Below are 20,571 nucleotides of genomic sequence, written 5' to 3' on the forward strand. Positions count from 1 at the left end.
GTGTGTGTGTGTGTGTGTGTGTTCACGTGAAGCTGCTGTGGTGATCAACTGGCTCATCCATCCATTCTGAGTCTGAACATACTGTATTAACATTGTGCAGGAGTTTATTACCATAATTACTGTAAACACAGAGGAACTCAGATGTTTGGTAGAACATAGATCTTTGTTTATTTCATAGCTGATATGAAGAAACGAGTCTCTGCGTCTCAGTGGAGTTTTCATAACATGACATGATGTTGGAGAGTCCCCACAAATGCTGCGTGCTCCGCAGCCTTTGTGCTCAGTCTGTTTGTCTGTCAAGCTTTTGCTCTCCTACTTACAGCATTTTCACAAGTTGTAAAGTGTACTTCCACGTGTCATTTTGGAGAAATCTACAACAACACGCCAAGTATGAAACATCTCCACTGCCGGTGAGGGTGCGCGCGCGCCAAAGACACAGAAACATGCGAACGCCAGGACTTGGCATGAGGCTGCGCACATTTCCATGTTCATTTCAGTTTTGATACATCCGGAGTTTTGCGTGGAAAGTGTCGTACGCAAGCTTTTTGTGCGTACAGACGGTTGATACATGAGGCCCCAGCAGAGGACATGGCACCCCAACCCACCACTTACTGTGGAAACTTTACACTGAACTCTCTTCCTCCAGACTCTGGGACCTTGATTTCCAAAGGAAATGCAAAATTTACTTTCATCAGAGAACATGACTTTGGAAAACTCAGCAGCAGTCCGGTCCTTTTTGTCTTTAGCCCAGGTGAGAGGCTTCTGATGCTGTCTCTTGTTCAAGAGTGGCTTGACACAAGGACTGCAACAGCTGAAACCCAGGTCTTCATCCGTCTGAGAGTGGTGGTTCTTGAAGCTCTGACTCCAGCTGCAGTCCACTCTTTGTGAAACAAAACCCATTCAAAAATGTGGGGGAGATTCACAATCCTCTCCAGAGTGTGGTCATCTCTGTTGCTTGTACACTTTTTTCTACCACATCTTTTCCTTCCCTTCGCCTCTCTATTAATGTGCTTGGACACAGAGCTCTGTGAACAGCCAGCCTCTTTAGCAATGACCTTTTTTGTCTTGCTCTCCTTGTGCACCCTCCTGACACAGCCAGCAAAAGAACTAAAATAAAAGACTTGTGGAGAAAAAAATAATAAAAGATAAATAAAAAGTTTAAGAGACACAAACTCTTCAACAAGTAAAAGGAAAAAAACATATTTTTTAAAACAGTTTAGTTAGTTGTGTGCTAAAATACATAATTTGTTGGAACTAAGCTGGAAAAGCAAATATGGTCAATTCAATTGTGAAGAAATTTAGTGTTAGGTAGGTTAGTACTGATTTTAGAAGAACAACACTATATTCTTAGTTCTCCTTTTGAAATATTGACAGTGTTTAATCTATTGTTATGTCTTGATTGAAATAGGTCTGAAATTTTTTTTCAAAACATAAATAACCGTTTGAATACATTTAGGTGAGAATGTTGTCTGAATGCCTGTGACTCAGCCATAGGCCAGCAGGGGGCGAGCGAAGGCATTGAAGAAGCTGTATAAAAACGTAAACTTCAGGTTTTATGGCCAGTGTGGGTTTCCTGTCTGCAGACAGCAGCAATAAACCTCCACTCAGATTCCAGATTCTGGTGTTGTATTGTTTTCATTCCTTCTACAAATCACTTTCCAGACTTCTGCAGACTGTGTAGAAACCCCGAGTTCAGACAGTGTAGTGAAACTAGATATTTATTTAATTTCACCAAATAGGACTTGACAAATCAAACCTGAAGTATTCTGGCCACACAGTGAAGACCAGATCTGAGCCAACCAGAACAGGACCGCCTAATTTACTGGATCTCAAATGTTATAAAATTATCGGTAGTTTAAATTTGAAATGTTGAGTATTTTGATAAAAGTAATTATGTTGTAAATGAAACTTCAGTGACTGTGTAAACTTTCTGAAGAGATATATGAATCTGTTACTGATCTGGTGTTGTTCAACATTTGATTTAGTTTGATTAGAGCTAATTCTACATTTTTATTATTTCAATTAAAAACAGACCCAATGAGGAAAATGTGAATTACTGCAAGTGATTGAGTTTTAAGTCAGAAGGAAAGAAGGGGCGGGGTAACCTGGACTCTGGAGTGTTCGGCTCTGAGGATTCTTTGGACTCAGCCGGATCTGGAAACTGTGGACCAAATTCCACGGAGCAGGAGCTTTGGCTAGAGGCAAACGTTAAGTAAAATGTTGAAGTGACTGATCAGTCCCGCTGCATTGCTTCATGTTGGTGTTTACTAGTGATGTTTAATACTGCCAGTTTTCTTTCCGATACTGATACCAAGTAAAATTTGCCTGGTATCGGTGATACTGATCTGATACGGATACTTCGTGATAACACGCATAATATGTCTGTTATATCTTAAAAAGTACCGCTTTATAAATAATACATGACATAGTAAGTCATTTATTAATTTAAAAGTCTTTCTAACCCTAACCTTATATTTGTTTAGCACAATTTAATATTCTTATCCTTAAGAAATATAATAATTTTTGAATAGTAAATAAAAGTGAGAAAAAATATTTTGAAAAGTTGTTTGTATATTTTGTAGCATTGTTTGTTTACAAGTAGGTCCTTGGCCAGAGGTAATGCTGTTTGGGGGGCCATAGCATGAAAAAGCTTGGGAACCCCTCATCTAGAATTTAATTAAAGTCAAAAGAAGCAGATTTTATGTTAAAATGACCTGCCATACATGCACAGACTGATGACTGACGGAGCACGTGCCACTGTGCTKATGCATTACCCAAGCGGAAGAAAAAGTAGTTCCCTCCAACCACATGTTTAAGACGAGATTGGAATAGTTTAGTTATTTTCCATTATTTTCCTGTTAATGATATACATTATGTGAAATAATTAAAGTATCAAAGTATCGATATTTTGATTTTAGTATCGATTCTAGAACACAAAGTTCTGGTATCGGTAGTATCGATATTTCAGTATTGATCTGCACATCACTAGTGTTTACTGAGGAAGCTGTAAATGCAGCCACGTTAAAGCTCCTCACTATTTAGTCACTATTTCGTCTGGTCTGCAAAGCTTCAAACAACAAGTTCAAACTTTTATTTTCTACAAGAAATTAGCTTCTTTGATGAAAGTTAACCGAGTGCATCTAAGAAGATTCAGGTTTGAAGAATAAAAATGATGAAAGAATGAAGATCTGAACTAATTATGACGACATTAGTGACATCATTCTGTCACACTCCTCATGGTGTTTGGATGCTTTGTGTTCTCTGTACCTCCAGAAGGAGGGGCACTCTCCTCCGTGTCGGTCCCAGAACGTGCTGGGGTTCCAGCAGAATGGGATTCTGGTCTGAGCCTCCTTTCATAGCTGAACTCAGGAAGTCTGGGAGCCTGAGGCCGGGTCTTCCTGGCCGGGTTCAGAAAATAGCAGTATGCACAACGAAATGCTGGAGGGACGATTTGAGAAGAAGTGAAAAGAATTTTAAAAAAGAGCAGAGTCATTTTAACAAACATGACAGAAAACATGGAGAAAAATCAGGCAGGCTTCCAGGTTTTGGTAGAAAAAAAAACAACAACAGTTGATCAAATAAAAACCAGCTGTGAAATTTTTGATCTTACCTACATATTCAAACTCTTCCTTCAGAGCCATGCCGTTGTGAGAAAAACACTGCTGGCAGATCAGAGCGTATCTACAGGAAAATAGGAGAGGCAGTGAGGAAAGAGAAGTCATATTCTCTACCTTGAAGTAGCTTCAACACTTCTAGATTTTATTCACAGATCGATCGAAACTCACAGAAGAAGCACACAAGAGAGGGACATGACTGGATTATCTGTTTTGTTGTGGGTTTTTTGTTCAGTTTTTCTTCTGTTTTATATTTTCTGTCCTGATTATTTTGAACGTTCCCACTAAGAAGCAAAATGAACGTCTGAAGCTTCAACTAGAACTGCTATAAGTCAAACAATAAATACTGTTTACAGTAAGGAAAAAATGAAGAGATTTTCAATAATAAATATCATTCAGTGGCTGTTTTATTAATGAATGATTGAAATATTTTGCTGGGTAAAAAAAATCAATTCAAATCAAATCCATCTTGGATCGATTTCATAAAAAATAAAAATTGCCATATGGATTCAATCAATTTTCCCCAGGACGTTAACCCCAGTAGTCTCCTGCACGATGAAGTTGAGGTGCATTTATGTGTTTTGTGTCACTCCTGGCTTGCCGTACATTTGTGACTGGTTGACGTTTAGCACTAATAATAGCTTCCAACAACAAGACGTTTGGGGCAAAACAAAAGAAACTAAGAAATCACCGACATTACCAGCTGATTCTCTGTGGGACAAAGATATCAGGGCCATGGTAACTTTTAAGCGACTTGTTCAGGTGCTCGAATCAAACTACTGTATGTAAACATCTGAAACGGTTCTCCCCAGGATGTTTGAATGTGTGAAAGACAACAGTCTAGTGAAATTATTTAGTTTTGTTACCATTGTTTATATTTACACTTTAAGAAACAATGTCATAATCATAATGAAATTACAGTGATGGGAAGTATACTTTCAATTTAATTTTAATTCAATTCAAATTCAACTCAATTCAAAAATACTTTATTGATCCCAGAGGGAAATTAGATGTTGCAGTAACTCCTTTAAAGAGTTTTTGTAGATGGTGATGGCTGTGGGCAGGGAAGCTCTTCTGTATTACACTGAAGATGAAGAAACCTCAGACTGAAGACACTCTGTTTTTCTAAGTTTGCCCTCAAAATCTGTTATTTATTTAAGAGAGATACTAAAATTTGTATTTTGCAACACAATGGAAACATTTAATTGAATTGAATCAAATTGATAACGCAGAATCTTATGAATCAAAATTGAATCAATATAGGGATTTGGCCATGATACTCAGCCCTAATCTTTACATTCCTGACTGTTTACATTGAACTGCAGCTCACTGTTGCACGATGTTCCTTTAAACTTAAGCTAATTATTTTGTTCTGAGAATTTCTGTTCTCTTCCTGCACTAAGAATTTAACAGATTGTGGAGCTGTTATAAACAATAAATTTGTTTTGTTTCCTCTTCCAGCAGATAAACTTGAGTGAAACTGCTAAACAAGTGAGTCTGAGCATGAATTATAAGCCAACTCAATGATGAAGCTTTTGAAGAAGAGCCTTCACCTGTTCTGTGGTCCATCTCCCACCAGGTACTCAATGACTCTGTCCAACGCACCCCTGTCTTTGGGCAGGATGGGTCTTGCTAATGGAGGACCTGGGGGGTGCATGCCTGCATATAAAGAGCACATAAAAAAACAATCAAACAAGTCTTTAAACAACAGGAAGCTCTACAGCAGCAGTGTCCAAACATTTTGATAAATAGGTCAAAACTGACAGGTTGAAGTTACTTTCAGGCCACAAAAAGAGAAAGGTTGCTCAGGAAATGCATAGATATGATTTAAATCCACTGTATTTCACTATAAAAGGACAAAAGTATACTAATTTTGGTGGAAAAGGAGTTTGAATTGTATGTAATTACAAAACTGAAAAAGTCCTACAAATGAAAAAATAATCAGTTCCTGTGATTTGTTTGGTGTTTTAGTATATTCTCAATAATAAAAACATAATTAATATAAGTAAAAATAAAAAAGGTGTAGTCTGACAGTAGACACTTAAAGTAGAGACATGATGATTTTAAATCGTTTTTCACATTTAAATCCTTCAGTTGTGGTCTATATAAAGTGGAACTGAATTCCTTCTTATTGGAACTCCACAAGCCCCGCCCCCTTTCTGAGCTGTGTCTCAGATCAACTCCTTTTGAGGCTGTCTCTTTAAATCCAAAGGAGCCCATCATAGCCCGCCCCCCTCCAAGTCTTTTCACCCATCTGAAAGCTAATAGTGACACCCACCTACACCTGGTATAGGAGAACAGGGGGTCCTCAGGACAGCTCCATGGAGTCCAGAGACATTAGGGGTGGATTTCTCTGGTGGTCCTCCTGGAGCTGAGAGAGGAACACGTTCTGTTGGAGGAGGAAAACCCAATAAAGGCACGCATTCATGCCTAAAACAGTAAAGTCATTCAGACCAACCTCAACCTCAGCAGCAATGAGTTCTTTTATTGTAGATTTCAAAAGGTTCTTAGCAACTTTATGAACCTGACATAAAAGTAGTTATCCCAAAGGAAAATTTTAACTACTTTTATTTCAATTAAAAAGTTTATTTGTTACAAGCATAAAAAATCAAATCAACTCAAGTTGCAATTTTTAAAGTACTTGCCTGATTTTAAAAATCTAGTCGTTTTATTCTCATGACAATTATTCTATATTACATTATTTGAACCACTTTTGAAAATATTGTGTCCCAAACGTGGCAAAAAATGACAAAATCGCACCAAATGAAAAATGTTATCCAATCAGCCAAAGCCATTTTCATATCATCATATCTTAGTAAGTATGACACCCACAAACCAAAAAATCATTACGCTTATTGACATTCGATAATATAAGATTCCCCAGATATGTTAGATAAATCAGTCACTTAGGTTCTGAGAAACTGGCCCTCAAAAACACAAAAATGGTAAAAAAAAATTACAAAAAGTGCAAAAAAGAAAAAACTAAACCTTTTCCTGTAACACTTCGAAACTTTGCAGTTGGTGAGAAGTTGTCCCATAAATTAGATATTTAATGTATTTTTTTTTTAATATGCTGTAACACCACATTATGTAAGGATGTAATAAAATCAGGCTTCAAAATGTAATAAACCCACATTATGTAATAATTGACACAAAATGTCATAAAAGACTTCTACGCATTTAGTAATACTCGCAGCCGCATTATGCAATAAAAATTTTACATTTTGCAATTCACACCTTGGACCTCAACCTAACCCCCATCCCAACAATTATTTTTAAACCAAATGGGGACTCCACTTAGGTCCCCATATGTACCAATGGTCCCCACATGTAGATGTTTTGTCTTAAAATGGTCCTCATGTGTCACAAAATACCCATCCACACACAATGTCCTGTTTTTGACTGATTCAAATTATGAAAAGTAGAAAATTAAAAATAATAAAAACGACTAACTGTATTTTAGTGGCTGAATTTGCAACCATCCGATAATGTCTCCTTATTTCTTTGCAGGAGGAGAGGAGAGAAAGGCATGAGGCAGAGATGCAGTGTCGATCACAACGCTCCTGCTGTGTAAAAATAAGGACATTAAAATTTATTTTAATTTCTTAAAATAAATGTGAATCGTTTACACTCAAGTGTCGCTTCACATTCTGTTCCCCTCCATGAAAAAATGAAAAATCACTTTTACCGACTCAGTCTTTGTTTTGCTGCATTTTTCTTTGACACTTTCTATTACATTCTGCTTAAATCAAATCTATTTTTCTGCCCTGTGTTAATTTATTCATTTTTAAGCAGTAGCGGCAGAGCGCTGTGATTGACAGCTGACGCTGTGTCTCTGCCTCATGCCTTTCTCTTTTCTCTCCTCTTTCTTCTGCAAAGGAATAAGGAGGCATTATCCGATGGTTGCAAATTGCAGCCACTAAAATAACTTTAAAAAAACTACAACATAGAGTAGTTTTTTAAAGGCTTAAACTAAACTTGTTGAACTTTTGTGTGTTTCCCAAGACTGCACTAATTTTCTGCCAGAATCTGACTGGCCTTTGGGATACCTAATAAAAGCAGGACTTTAGTCTGTCTCCTTACCCACTGGTGTACCCCCTGGTCCCAGCACAGGCCGTGCTGCAGGCTGAGGGGTCATTACCATCGAAGTTGGGGTGCCCATCGCCATGGGTCTCATTGGACCAACCCTCTGACGGATTTCTGCCAAGAAAACAAATCCTGACATGTTTTCTGCTCTTTTAAACACAAAAGTTTTTTATATGAATTATTTCACTGAGAAGTTTTTAGTTCAGATTAAAGTCAAACTGTTTTAAACACTATGTTGATCGGAGGTGCAGACATGTTCTGATTCTATTTAAATTATCAAAAAATGTACTTCATGCATGTTAATAACATCCTAAATAAAAGCAGAACACAGCAGTGCAGAAGTTCAGTGTCTGGACTGTTTACAGTGTTTACTCTTTACCCAGCCCTAAACAAAACTAAGCTTTTATTTTCAAAAACTAGCTGCACAAAATGTCAGAACAGCTCACTGATCACAAATACTCAGAATTTAATGTGACTGAAACTGAAACTTTGTCCATTTTCATACCCAGCTGAATCTCCAACAGACAGGGCCAGTAAGATACTACAGCCTGAGGATTGTTTTAGATGATTTGAATGTTCATCATTGTTTTCACACTGAGGTCTGTGAATTCTGACTGAATGGACACAAAGTGCTTAAAGATTCCCACCCCTAATACATGTGTGTGTTGTACCTTGCCCTGGACCAGGGGTCATCAGAGGACGCACGGGTGTTGACTCCATTTCCTAAAACCCAACAGTCACACTTAAACTCAACAGAGACCTTTAACAGAAGCAGAAACAAATCAAGGCTCCAACACTCACAGCTCGCTTTTTAGCTTCTGGATCAAAGCGTTCCAGGATAAGTTTAGCATTTTTGTAGGTTTCTGTTTCCATCACCTCCTCCAACTATAACCAAACCAGAAACAAAGGTGTAAAAGTTCTTCTGTAGTTCAAACAGAGTTAAAGGAATGACTCCAACACTTGAAACTTAATGTGAAGAACAGAAAACTTACAATCTTTTTCTTTGTGGCTTTTAACTCCTCGAGTTTATCACCTGAAGAGACAGAAACAATTTCAGTTTGCTGTTTTGATTTACACTGTCTGTCATAAAAATGATCAAACTTTTCTGAGTAGCATTAAACAGAAGACACAAGGTTAATGAATCTGTGCTGTATCAAAGTCAGTGCCTGAAATTCACTTTTTAAACTGGGGGGGGGGGGGTTCCTTACTTGTTTCATCATTTTTTTAGTGGTGGTGGAGGTGTGGCCGGGTATTACTCATGAGCACAACTACAGGGCTTGTGTTGTGCTAACCAACATAAAACCTGTCAGATTAATATGCTGTTTTTATTTGCCTCCTTCTGCCTTCCTCGTTGTTATCTTGGCTGCACTCTTGTCTCCTGTTTGAGAGGCTCTATCAGAACACAGAACCACTAAATGGATAATCAGCACCTGTTGATGTTCCCTCTGGCAGTTCAGAAATCACCAATAGAGATGCTCTCTCACCACGCTCACATGCACTTTCAGAGAACATTAATCAGTACAGAATTAATAGAGGCGTGGAAAATCCTCAGCTGCTCTGATTCAAGCTGTCTGCGGAAGGAGTTGCTCCTTTATTATGCTGCTGATGTCAAAATACATCTAAATGTCTTTTTAGGGTTTTAAGTTTCAGGGTTTCCAGCAGCGCATTCTTAAGGCTCCAGCATGCTACTGCTGAACTGCCGAAATTGTGCCGAACTGTCGCTGTTTTATGACGAAAATTGCGTCACTTCTGTTCGCATTGTCTGCATTTCTTGTCGCAACTCGCGGGTCGAACTTTTCACCCCCCTCCACATGAGAACACATACGAACTGTATGGTGTGATTGATCGTTCGTGAGAGTGTTTTTGTTTATGCTCAGACACTGCATTTGCTTCAACCACTCGCTTAAAAAAAAGGAAGAAAAAAAAACATCGCTTCCAGAGCCGACTGCTGTACCAGGAAGCAGCGATTTTAACAGTTTTAGTCAAATGGCCAAACACTTATAAATGGGGATAAAACAGACATTTTTCACAGTGGAATCTAACTGATAAAAACTTTGGAGCTTAATCCAGGACCAGTTTGAGGATAAACGTCGAGCAAGCCGCAGACTCTTTTTTTTTTCCGCATTGGACTCCCCCGAGAAGGAATCCCATGCAGTGACGTATGCTGCAGTGGGAGGGGTTTCCCCAGGACCTGAGCTCGGGGTGTCTCACTATGAAACTATGAACACTATGAACTATGAAAAGTATATGCGAAAACGAACACCGAAAAACCACGTGACGGCGCGTCGACCGGTCAGCTGCCGAGCGACCATACTGCAGGCTTAAGCCTGGCGGGTCGCCAAGATTTAAATGCCTCCCCGCCAGGCTTTAACACAGAGCGAGGGTGTCGGCACCGACACGTTTTCACCTTTTTTTAAAATGCCGTAAGTTCTCAACCGTTTGTGCAATCTGAAAAATTCCATCGGTTCCTGAAAGCCAGGAATCTGGACTTTTCGCTGACATGTCGGTTTTTACAGTAATATCACATGACCAGTTGCAGTAAGCCCGCAAAACAACCTCTTTGTTTACCCTCCTCCAAAGACACTCAGTGCAGAGTGTAGTGGAAATTTACGAGTGATAGCGTGCTTTTTTTTCAGAGCAGAGAGGAAATATTTTGTTAGAACAATGTCTGGAAGATGTTCTTCAAGAGTCATCAAACCACCACGGAGGTTCCAGGAAGATTTTGAGACCTAAGAAGACGGTGAGGAACCGGCTTCTTGGGAATAAAGGTAATGTTAGTTTGATGGAGTTTCTGAGCGCATCAATTCTTACTTTTATATAGGCTGAAGCATAAGTGGACATGGAGGCTGAAGCCAGATAGAGAGCAGCAGTGAGGATGCTGAAGGTGATGTGGATGCTGTGAGAGACAGAAGCTGCTCACCAAATCTTTTCAGATGGAGGACTGAAATTGAGTATCATGATGTAGTTCCTAATGTGATGTAGGACTGTGTCTACAGCTTGATAGGAACTGCTTCTGGCAGTATCACAAAGACAGAGTTTGGGGGGAAAAGGGAAAAAAATGCCATGTATATGGTTTTCATTTTTGGACTGTTTTTTCATTTATTTACAAAAAAACAAAAASTTTCACTGYAAGTAGTTTATATACTGTCTAAATTTCATATTTTTGATGCCAAATTATTTCGTTATGTACATTTGTTGTGATTTTTTCCTTAGTAAAACCTCAAACAAATTTCGTGTTTGGTTTTTATTCATTTAAAACTAATATTACACTATTTTAATATGCAGTAAGTTTTAACTACCTGCCAGCTTATAATGGGTGTTTAAGTATTGTCAACGATGTCTTACAATAACACATAATTACAATTACATAATATTTTCTAATTTTCTGTCAACTTTAACATTTTTTAACAAAAACATGGTGGGCCGCTGGTGGGCTGCAAAAGCGGCCTTACCACCGGGCTTTGCTGGTTTTCTGGGGGAAACCCTGAGTTTCAAAAAAATCTGACTCTTATTACAGTTGTGTATGTGCTGCTGCATACTTTCAGCAAGACTGTGTGCCGATAAAGTTTGTATTTATTTCCTCCTCAGCACTTACACAGACAAAGCTTGCAGGCAAAAATAACAACAAAAAACTACCCACATTTGTGACATTTATTCAAAATACACCTGTCTTTACACTAATCATTGAACTAACTCATATAGATACAAACTATCAATTATGAAATATTAAAAAAACAAGTAGAGAAAAAAATTCTAATCACTGTGAAAGTAATTTGTTTTCCTACATTTTAATGTATGTTTCCTCTCTTCTCTGGAAGGTAAACATATTGACTAGATGTGCCCTGATGGGTTAATGTTCCAGGTTCTGGAGGGGGTGGAGCTAGGTGTGTGTGAGAGGAGATGAGTGTTTATGTTTAAATATTAAAAGGGTGGGTGTTTTGTAAATAAAAGGTTCCAAACTTTAGATTTTTGGTTTAAATAGCCTGAAAAAGTTTGGAACGTTACATCACGCCTGCCAGTAAAAACTGCCATTGGGGCATGCAGGAACTAGCAGCACGCAGGAACTAGCAGCACTTGGTCCCAATACTCCAAGTGTTGGGACCAGTGTAAAACCAAGTGTTTAAAGTGTGTCCATGCCTGGATCTGCTCCGGTGCGGCGGGTGCTAGTGGGGCCTGTAAGCTCATCGCTGCTGGCCCTGGGGGTTACTGCGTGAGGTCGCTGAGGGGGCTCTCCTGGTTCTCTCGTATGGTACGGTCATACGGTCTGGGGGGTGGGTGGGCAGTTCTTTCTGCGCTGGTGCCCCTGGGGGCTCCGCGCTTGGGGCCCTTCTCAGGGTCTTTGGCCCTGGTCTCCCATGTCTGCTTCAGGTCTGTGGGTCTCCACAGTCACTATTAAATTGGAGAAGACTTGTTTATACATGCATGCTCACAACCGCACACAAACAGGTGTTCAGATCCTGGGGTTTCTAACAGTCACTGAATGTGGCTATTTTATTAGGTGCACCTGTCCTACTGCCCATTAACGCAAATGTTGAACCAGCCAATCACATGGTAGCAATTCAATGCATTTAGGTATGTAGACATAGCCAAGATGATCTGCTGCAGTTTAAACCGAGCATCAGAATGGGAAAGAAATGTGAATTAAGTGACTTTGAATGTGGCATAGTTGTTGGTACCAGACAGGCTTGTCTGAGTATTTCATAAACTGCTGATCTACTGGGATTTCCACCCACAACCATCTCTAGGGTTTACAGGGAATGGTCCCAAAGAGAGAAAATATTCAGTGAGCTGCAGTTCTGTGGGCACAAATGCCTTATTGATGCCAGAGGTCAGAGGAGAATGGCCTGATTAGTTCGAGCTGATAGAACGGCAACAGTAACTCAAATAACCACTTGTTACAACCAAGGTCTGCAGAAGAGCATTTCTGAACACACAACACGTCAAACCTTGCGGCAGATGGACTACAGCAGCAGAAGACCACACCGGGTGCCACTCCTGTCAGCTAAGAACAGGAATTCACACAGGCTCACCAAAATTGGACAATAAAAGATTGAAAAAGCGTTGCCTGGTCTGATGAGTCTCAATTTCTGCTGCGACATTCAGATGGTAGGGTCAGAATTTGGAGTCAACATGAAAGCATGGATCCATCCTGCCTTGTATCAACAGTTCAGGCTGGTGGTGGTGCAATGGTGTGGGGGATATTTTCCTGGCCCACTTTGGGCCCATTAGTACCAATTGAGCATTGTGTCAACACCACAGCCTACCTGAGTATTGTTGCTGACCCTTTATGACCACAGTGTACCATCTTCTGATGGCTACTTCCAGCAGGATAACACGCAGAGTCATAAAGCACAAATCATCTCACACTGGTTTCTTGAACATGACAATGAGTTCACTGTACTCAAATGGCCTCCACAGTCACCAGATCTCAATCCAATAGAGCATCTTTGGGATGTGGTGGAACGGGAGATTCACATTATGGATGTGCAGCCGACAAATCTGCGGCAACTGTGTGATGCTATCATGTCAATATGGACCAGACTCCCTTGAGGAATGTTTCCAGTACCTTGTTAAATCTATGCCACGAAGGATTAAGGCAGTTCTGAAGGCAAAAAGGTGTTCCAACCTGCTGGTACTAGCAAGGTGTATGCATATGGGTATGGGTATATGTACCGTATTTTTCGGACTATAAGCCGCAATTTTTTTCCTGAACTTTGAACCATGCGGCTTATAGTCTGGTGCGGCTTATATGTGGATTTTTTCTTCAGCCACCAGGGGGCTCTTATGCTCCATTCGCTTCAACCACTCACTTAAAAAAAAGAAGAAAAAAAAAGAAAAAAGCGATTGCTTCCAGAGCCGACTGTTGTACCAGGAAGCAGCGATTTAAAGATAGTCAGTGGCCAAAAACTCATAAAAGGGGATAAAACAGACATTTTTTCACGGTGGAATCTGACTGATAAAAACTTTGGAGCTTAACCCAGGACCAGTTTGTGGATAAACGTCGAGTGAAGAGCCGCTGACATTTTTTTTGGCATTGCACTCTCCGGGGAAGGAATCCCATGCAGTGACGTATGCTGGAGCGGGAGGGCTTTCCCAGSAGCTGGGCTCTGGGTTTCTCGGGGGAACTATGAAAGGTCAGTGCGAAAACAAACGCCGAACAATCACGTGATGGCGCGTCGACCGGTCAACAGCAGAGCGACCATACTGCCAGCTTAGCCAGAGGTGTAGCGCCATTTTATTTTAGTTAGTAGCAGACACGACACGACGGATCTTCGACAGACACGATATTGGACAGTATGTGGGCCCACATCACGGATTCGGTGAAAGCAGCCATCAAGAAAACAAACTCAATTCCTGCTGTTATTCCTGGAGGTACAACAAAGTTTTTGCAACCCCTGGACATCAGTGTGAAACGTGCATTTAAAGCAGCACTCAGGGCTGAATGGGAGGCTTGGATGACTGACAGGGATAAATCATTCACAAAAACTTGCCGAATGCGAAGAGCGTCATTTCCTGATGTCTGCCAGTGGATTCTAACAGCGTGGAGCAGAGTGAATGAGTCCACCATCACCAATGGGTTCTGAAAGGCTGGACTGCTACGTGAAGAGGACACCACAGCTTCAGAGCCAGCATTACCCCGGGAGGACAGCGACACAAACACTGAACAGATACTGCTGTGTGACGCAGCTTTTCTCAGCTTGTTTAACTCTGACACTGAAGAGGACTTCGATGGTTTCAGTGCGCCGGAGGACGATGAATGAGACGTTTTGTTGGACCAGAAACTGTTAAAGAAAACTACCAAAATAAGGTCAGATATATGAACCGTATTCCTCTGAACTTTAATTCTTAAATGTTTGCTTTTTATATTTTGATGTTGAATTCACTTTTTTGACGACAAATTTGGATGTACTGTTTTTTTTATGTTGGGGGTGCGGCTTATATGTTAATGTTCGCGGGGTTTTTTTTTTTAAATGGCGGGTGCGGCTTATAGTTCGGTGCGGCTTATAGTCCGAAAAATACGGTATGTATGTATGTATGTATGTATGTATGTATGTATGTATGTATGTATGTATACTTTTCAGCAATGTTATAATTATTATATACACATGTTGCTGTATTTTTGTTTTCTCCATTTTTGCAGGTGTGCAGACAGATGTCGGGTGTGTTGTCTTATGTTTTCTTGGTGTATATTTCACATCTTCTAATCTCTCTTTCAATCTTTTCCATTACATTTCTCCTTTTTCTTCTCTTTCTTTTTCTTCTTCTCTAGATTTACTTCTCAAAAAAAAGTCACTGATGATGAAGAAAATAATATTAAGTTCTGTTTTTTACTGAAGTGGCTTAAAAATATTAAAATAAAAAAGTGTGCTCAAGTGTGCAGGTTACAAGCTAATTTTTCATTAACGTATGAACATATTTTGCTTTTCATGAAAAGAATACTAATATAAACAAAAGATAAGCAACTAATCTAGAATATTTAGCAAATTTCATATTCACAAATGTACATTTTCATCCCTTTCTTTAACAGTTTTGATTAAAGAAACCAAATTATATTTATCTACTATATCTAAGAATACAAACAAAAAAGCTGTGAACACATACGTATGTTGTAGCTCATTGAATATATTTAATTTATGATGTTTTTTGTACTTAATGTATTAGTACCCTGGCATCCTTTAATTATTCTGTTATGTTCCTTGTTCTTTCTTTGTATTTGGACTTGAACTTACAAAAGATTGTTTCAACAATAATGAAAAAATAAATAAAAATAAAAATAAAAATGTCACATACAGCGATGAATTGTGGGTAATATACTTTACTGAAGTCTGCATCCAAGCAGACTTCAGTGAAGTGTGAATCAAGGGCGCAACAGAGGTGGGGCCAAAGACCACTTTGGACAACCGGGACTAACCGGGACACACTATGCACTCAAACCTCTCAGCATAAGTACACAAGGGTGGAAGTGTGAGTATTGTGACTGGGCCACTGTCATTGTGGGAGCAGCTTTCTCATTAACTGATGGTGATTTTGTCGCTTTAAATGGCCTTACAAAACACAAAAACTTCTTTTTTTGCCATCACTGAATGTAGAATACAACTTTTCAGTGACGTGCAAAGATAGACTTCATGTTTGAAGTCAATTTCCTTGATAACGATCTTTGCTTAACCCTCCTTATTCATGACTGTACCTGTAAAAACACTAATATAATATTTGGTCATAATGCCAAGCACTCAAAGGAAGCTCAAGGACAGAGACGGAAGAGAATTAAAAAAAACTGTCTGAGATAGTGAGAACTTTGACGAGGATGTAAATGATCCATTATTTGGATTAGAAGACGAGCGCAGGACAAACTGACAGGAGAAGTTTAGGTCAGTCCACCCTACAACATTAATCGTATTCATCACCAAGTACCACATTTTAACTGTAGAAAGTTTTACTACAATTAAATGCATATAACATTTGGCCAAACCCTACATCACCAGGTGAGAGTTGAGACTACTGACCAAATATACTATGACAAGAACATTATTGTTGCTTATTGATAAATATGATTTACTGCAGTCCAAAACTCCTTTGCGGTGTTGAAATTCCTTCAAGCAGTGCTAAACTTATTATTATATATAACAGTGTGCTTCAAAAGTTAGATTTCACATCAGGGGACTCAAGCAGCAGCACAGAAGACAAATTACCAATTTAAAACAATCCTTTGTCAGAATAAAAATTTAAGTCTGTATTTATTATTTGTGTCCAACACAAGTTTGAGAAGGAGATTAAACTGAAGGATAACTTACTGTTTCTTTCAGTGCGTTTGGAAAAGAGAAAGATCAATAACTTTCTGATCAACCACACGCTGAAAAAGACAGAGATTCATGTGTTCATTATTAGGCTCATATTTAAACGTTTTATCTTATGAAGCAGTTCTAAAAAAAACTCACTGTTGGCCTTTCAATTTCTAAATGAATGATCTCAAAGTACAAATAAAGACAGATATGACAGCAGCTGTAATAATGCTGTTTTGAGGGCTCTCACAGTGCAGGATAAATGAAGAAAGGCAGGGTCATGGCGAGTCTCTGCAGCCACTCATCAGGCAGGTAGAGGTAGTACACAACCAGAGAGGTGAGCAGGTACAAAACAGACGAGTAGAATAGGAACCGGCCGACCCACAGCTGCAGACACATTAAAATAAAAGGATTAAAATAACAGCTCAAGAATATCTAATATCTCTTTTCTGTGCTGATTTTACTTTTTGCAGACGCTGGTTTTTGGCTCTAAACTCCTCCAGTTCTTTTATCTCCTACAGAAAAAAAAAAGCAAGAAACCATAAGTTACCTGAACAGCAGAGAAATGCAAAGTTTACTGTGAATTCCTACAACAAACAATGAATTCAGTTCGAGAAAGCTGTAACTTAAATAGAAAAACACCTTCCACCCACGCAGACAAGTCAATGGATGGTTCAATTTAGTCCAGCTCAGACACATTCTGACGCGTCGACAGACCTAGTGTTGGTTTTGTGTCACGCTGAGTCAGAAAATTAAAAGATTATTAAAAAGAACAGCTTTAGTAAAAGACTGGCATATTAGAAGTGTAAAAAAATATTCATACACTGAAATATCACAATATTTCATTTACCAATACTGTATCAATTCTCTAAAGCAGCGGTTCTGTTTCCCTTTTCTAAATAAAAGTTTGTAACTATTTAATTTACTCATTTATGTGTCTGCATATCCAATAAACCTTGTTGGTTCTTTAAAGAGTAACTTACCCCAAATTAACATTTTTTAGCTGATAAACTGTCTAGAATGTGTCTAAAATGCAGTGGTGGGCACCAGTCCGCTAAAGCGCACATCCGCTAATTGCGGACCTAAATATTTCATTTGCGCTTTAGCGGTCTTACTAAATTTTGTTATTCATAAGCGGATTTGCACTTTCTAAAATTAAAACGCAGTACCACTAATAACTAATTATCTATGAGTCTTCATCACCTTGAACAGCAGAAGGTATGGCTTGTCATTTAAAACTGGGGCAGAACATCATCTGGTATCATTATAAAGATAATTCCCTAAAGATTTCATTATTTTCTTGAACAGAAGAAAGGGCTTGGTGTTAGTGGCCAACACTGTGAGGAAACACAATATTGAAACACCGCCTTCTTTGGCGTATGATAAAATAACAGAAAGCTTTATCATGTGATTAACTGTTCTGCGTGACGGTTCTGAAATTGTATATATTTATATATTTTTGTGTGAGTGTGTATATATGTTGTGTATATCTTTTGTTTTTAATGTGTATAAATTTTTTGGTTTTAAATGAAAGGAATAAACAATTTAAACTAAACTAAAAATTAAGAGACACCTTGTAAGTGTGTCACACCTTGTAAGTGCGTCATAACACGCCCTTCTCCATCGGCGCACTTGCTGTGGTTGGTTCTGATCTGAGGTTCTGATCTGAGGTTCAGCTGAAGTGTGTCTCCAGTGACCTCATGTAGGGTTAGGGTTACACATAAAGTTGTGTGCGCCAGGTTCTATGCCCACATTGGGACGTATTAAAACCAACGTTCTGTGCGGCAGCCCAGCAAAGTTTTTAAGTCGACAGTTTTAACTCACAAAGTGCATGAATCTGACTTGAATCCACAGAAATATGACTCTGTTCTGTTTTCTGGATGTAAGGAGCGTCTGCACTGCGAGTTCCTGCCGCGGTGTGGGACTGGGAACAGCTAACAGGTGATCCATGCGCACAACTTTACGCAGTAAATATTGCGTCTTGTGGGGCGGGGGAGTCGTCGCAGCTGTTCTGAAATGCAGTGCTGGGATTTTTCTCGGTGAGAATTGGGGTGTTTCTTTCACACGTTTTGTTCTCCCCAGCTGTGTGTGCGCTCGCCGGGCCGTGCGCTCTGCGTGTGGTTCCAGCTGCGTGGCAACAATATGGGGACTTTGTAGTTTGCAGTAGCCTGGAGGTTCTTTGATCCTTTTTGGGCTGATCTATTTTCTTGTCTGGGGTTGGGTGGTTTTCGGTCCCAGTGTTCAGTTTCATCATCGCTCGAATTTGAACAATAAAAGTGAAACAAAAAAAAAATCTAATGCGCTATTAAATTTTTTGTTTAATTTTTGTTGTTTGGACTCGAGCGATAGTGGGGCTGGGCCCCGGGACTGAGGATCATTTGGCCTCAGACAGGAGGGTGGATCGGCCTGGGAATGGTCGGGGAGCATCCTGTCTACTGTGGACTGTGGAGTTTTTGTGTTGTCGCGTGGTTGGGGTCGCACGCGGAGCGCTTGGCCTGTAGAGTGCACGCATGGCTGAGGAGAGTGAGGTGTGTGAAAGAAACATTTTGGTTCTCACTGAGAAAGAACTCAGCGTGTTGATTCGGAGCATCTCGGCTGTGATGATTCCTCAGCTCCACAAGATGCAGACAATAGATTTGTTGCTGCGTAAAGTTGTGCGTAATTTATGGATCAATGTCAGCTGTTCTGCCGGCTGATATCACCACAAGAAGAATTGAGGACAGCGTGTTTTTTTGTTTGTTTATTTGTATCACACCAAAAAAAAACACAATCAGGTATTTTACTGTAGTTCTGAGTCGAGTCATGCAGCTGATCTGAATGAGAAACTTCACGATTCTAAAATATAAATTCTACACCGCGGCAGAAACTTGCAGCGCTGCGAGTCACTCGTTCCTTAACTTCAACTATTTAATAAATATTTTTCTACGTTCTACAGAATTCATAAGTTCCTGTGTTTACAGTCATTTATTAAAGACGTGTAAAGGTGTCTTGCACCGCTGCAGCACACACGCGCACACACACCAACACACCTTTGCGAGTGGCAAACTAATTTTTACACCTGACAATTTTCTCACTCATTCTCCATTTAATGTATAAATTTCCTGCATCTAAAAATCATTTCTGATGCAGAATCTCACACGCTGGATACATTTACATCTATTTTTCATTTACCGTCACAGATGTACCCGGAAAGCATCACTTCAGTTTTCCAATAAACAGTTTTAAAATGATTTTATTAATGCTTCTTTAATGAAAAATCTACAAACAAAAGAAAAAGACAAAGAAGCAGCCGCAATCAACAACTTTTTAAAGTATCAGCCAAACTGCAAGCCTCAACAAGTTTTAAATTTTTAGACCATGAGCCAAAGGTCTGTTTGATGAAATCAGATCCCCAGCAATAGGTGGTTGTAAAACGAGCTGTACAAGGGTTCATCCACCACTTGTGGGCAGCAATGCATATATAATGTGTACAAATTGTAGCCAGCTAGAAAGTGTCAAATTGAACCTACGGTCTTAAATTAGCTTCCACTAATATTTCTATTGCACCAGCGGATTAGAAATTGCAGACCTAAATATTTTCATAAGTGCTTTAGAAATTGTGGAAGTAATTTTTAAATTAGCGCTGCCCACCTGTGTCAAATTTTCAAATTTTGCCTTGGGGTGGAGTTATCTTTTCACAGTGGGGTAAGATACACTTTGTTTCTTTTTTCAGACATTTGATAAGTTTCCTGCTCGGCCAACTAGGCCTGTCGCGATAGTCAATAAATCAATTAATTGCACGATAATTATTTTGAGTTCGGTAAAAAATGAGGACGATAAGTTTCATTTTCTTGCTTATTCGTTTACTTCCTCTCTCTCTCTCTCCCTCTCTGTGCTCCGCTGCACATGGGGCTCAGCTGACTCCTCCCCTCCTGTTTTCTTAGTGTCGGGAGGAGTGAATTCTCGCTTTAGCATGAGAGCTCGTAGCAATAACAAACTAAAGAAATGTTTCAAAGCAGAACGCGGCTGCTGCAGTGTTGGAGCACTTGCAGAGCCTGAAATTCGCGGCGGGGGGGTGAGAGAGAGAGAGAGAGAGAGAGAGAGAGAGAGAG

At 39.5% G+C, this 20,571-nt stretch overlaps 1 protein-coding gene across 1 annotated transcript in view; it reads right to left on the reverse strand.

Moving 5' to 3' along the window:
• The window catches only part of lnpk (lunapark, ER junction formation factor), a gene marked incomplete in the record, with an annotated part of 42,781 nt that overhangs the window by 6,720 nt on the left and 15,490 nt on the right, over positions 1-20,571 (reverse strand). Inside the window, 11 exon segments of the mRNA XM_014025314.1 lie at positions 3,268-3,438; positions 3,611-3,681; positions 5,168-5,273; positions 5,893-6,003; positions 7,698-7,814; positions 8,372-8,423; positions 8,502-8,585; positions 8,693-8,733; positions 16,493-16,551; positions 16,731-16,867; positions 16,945-16,995. Coding sequence (XP_013880768.1) covers positions 3,268-3,438; positions 3,611-3,681; positions 5,168-5,273; positions 5,893-6,003; positions 7,698-7,814; positions 8,372-8,423; positions 8,502-8,585; positions 8,693-8,733; positions 16,493-16,551; positions 16,731-16,867; positions 16,945-16,995 — 1,000 coding nt within the window.

This window comes from Austrofundulus limnaeus, unplaced genomic scaffold (genome assembly GCF_001266775.1).
Source record: "Austrofundulus limnaeus strain Quisiro unplaced genomic scaffold, Austrofundulus_limnaeus-1.0 Scaffold468, whole genome shotgun sequence".
Taxonomy (NCBI): domain Eukaryota; kingdom Metazoa; phylum Chordata; class Actinopteri; order Cyprinodontiformes; family Rivulidae; genus Austrofundulus; species Austrofundulus limnaeus.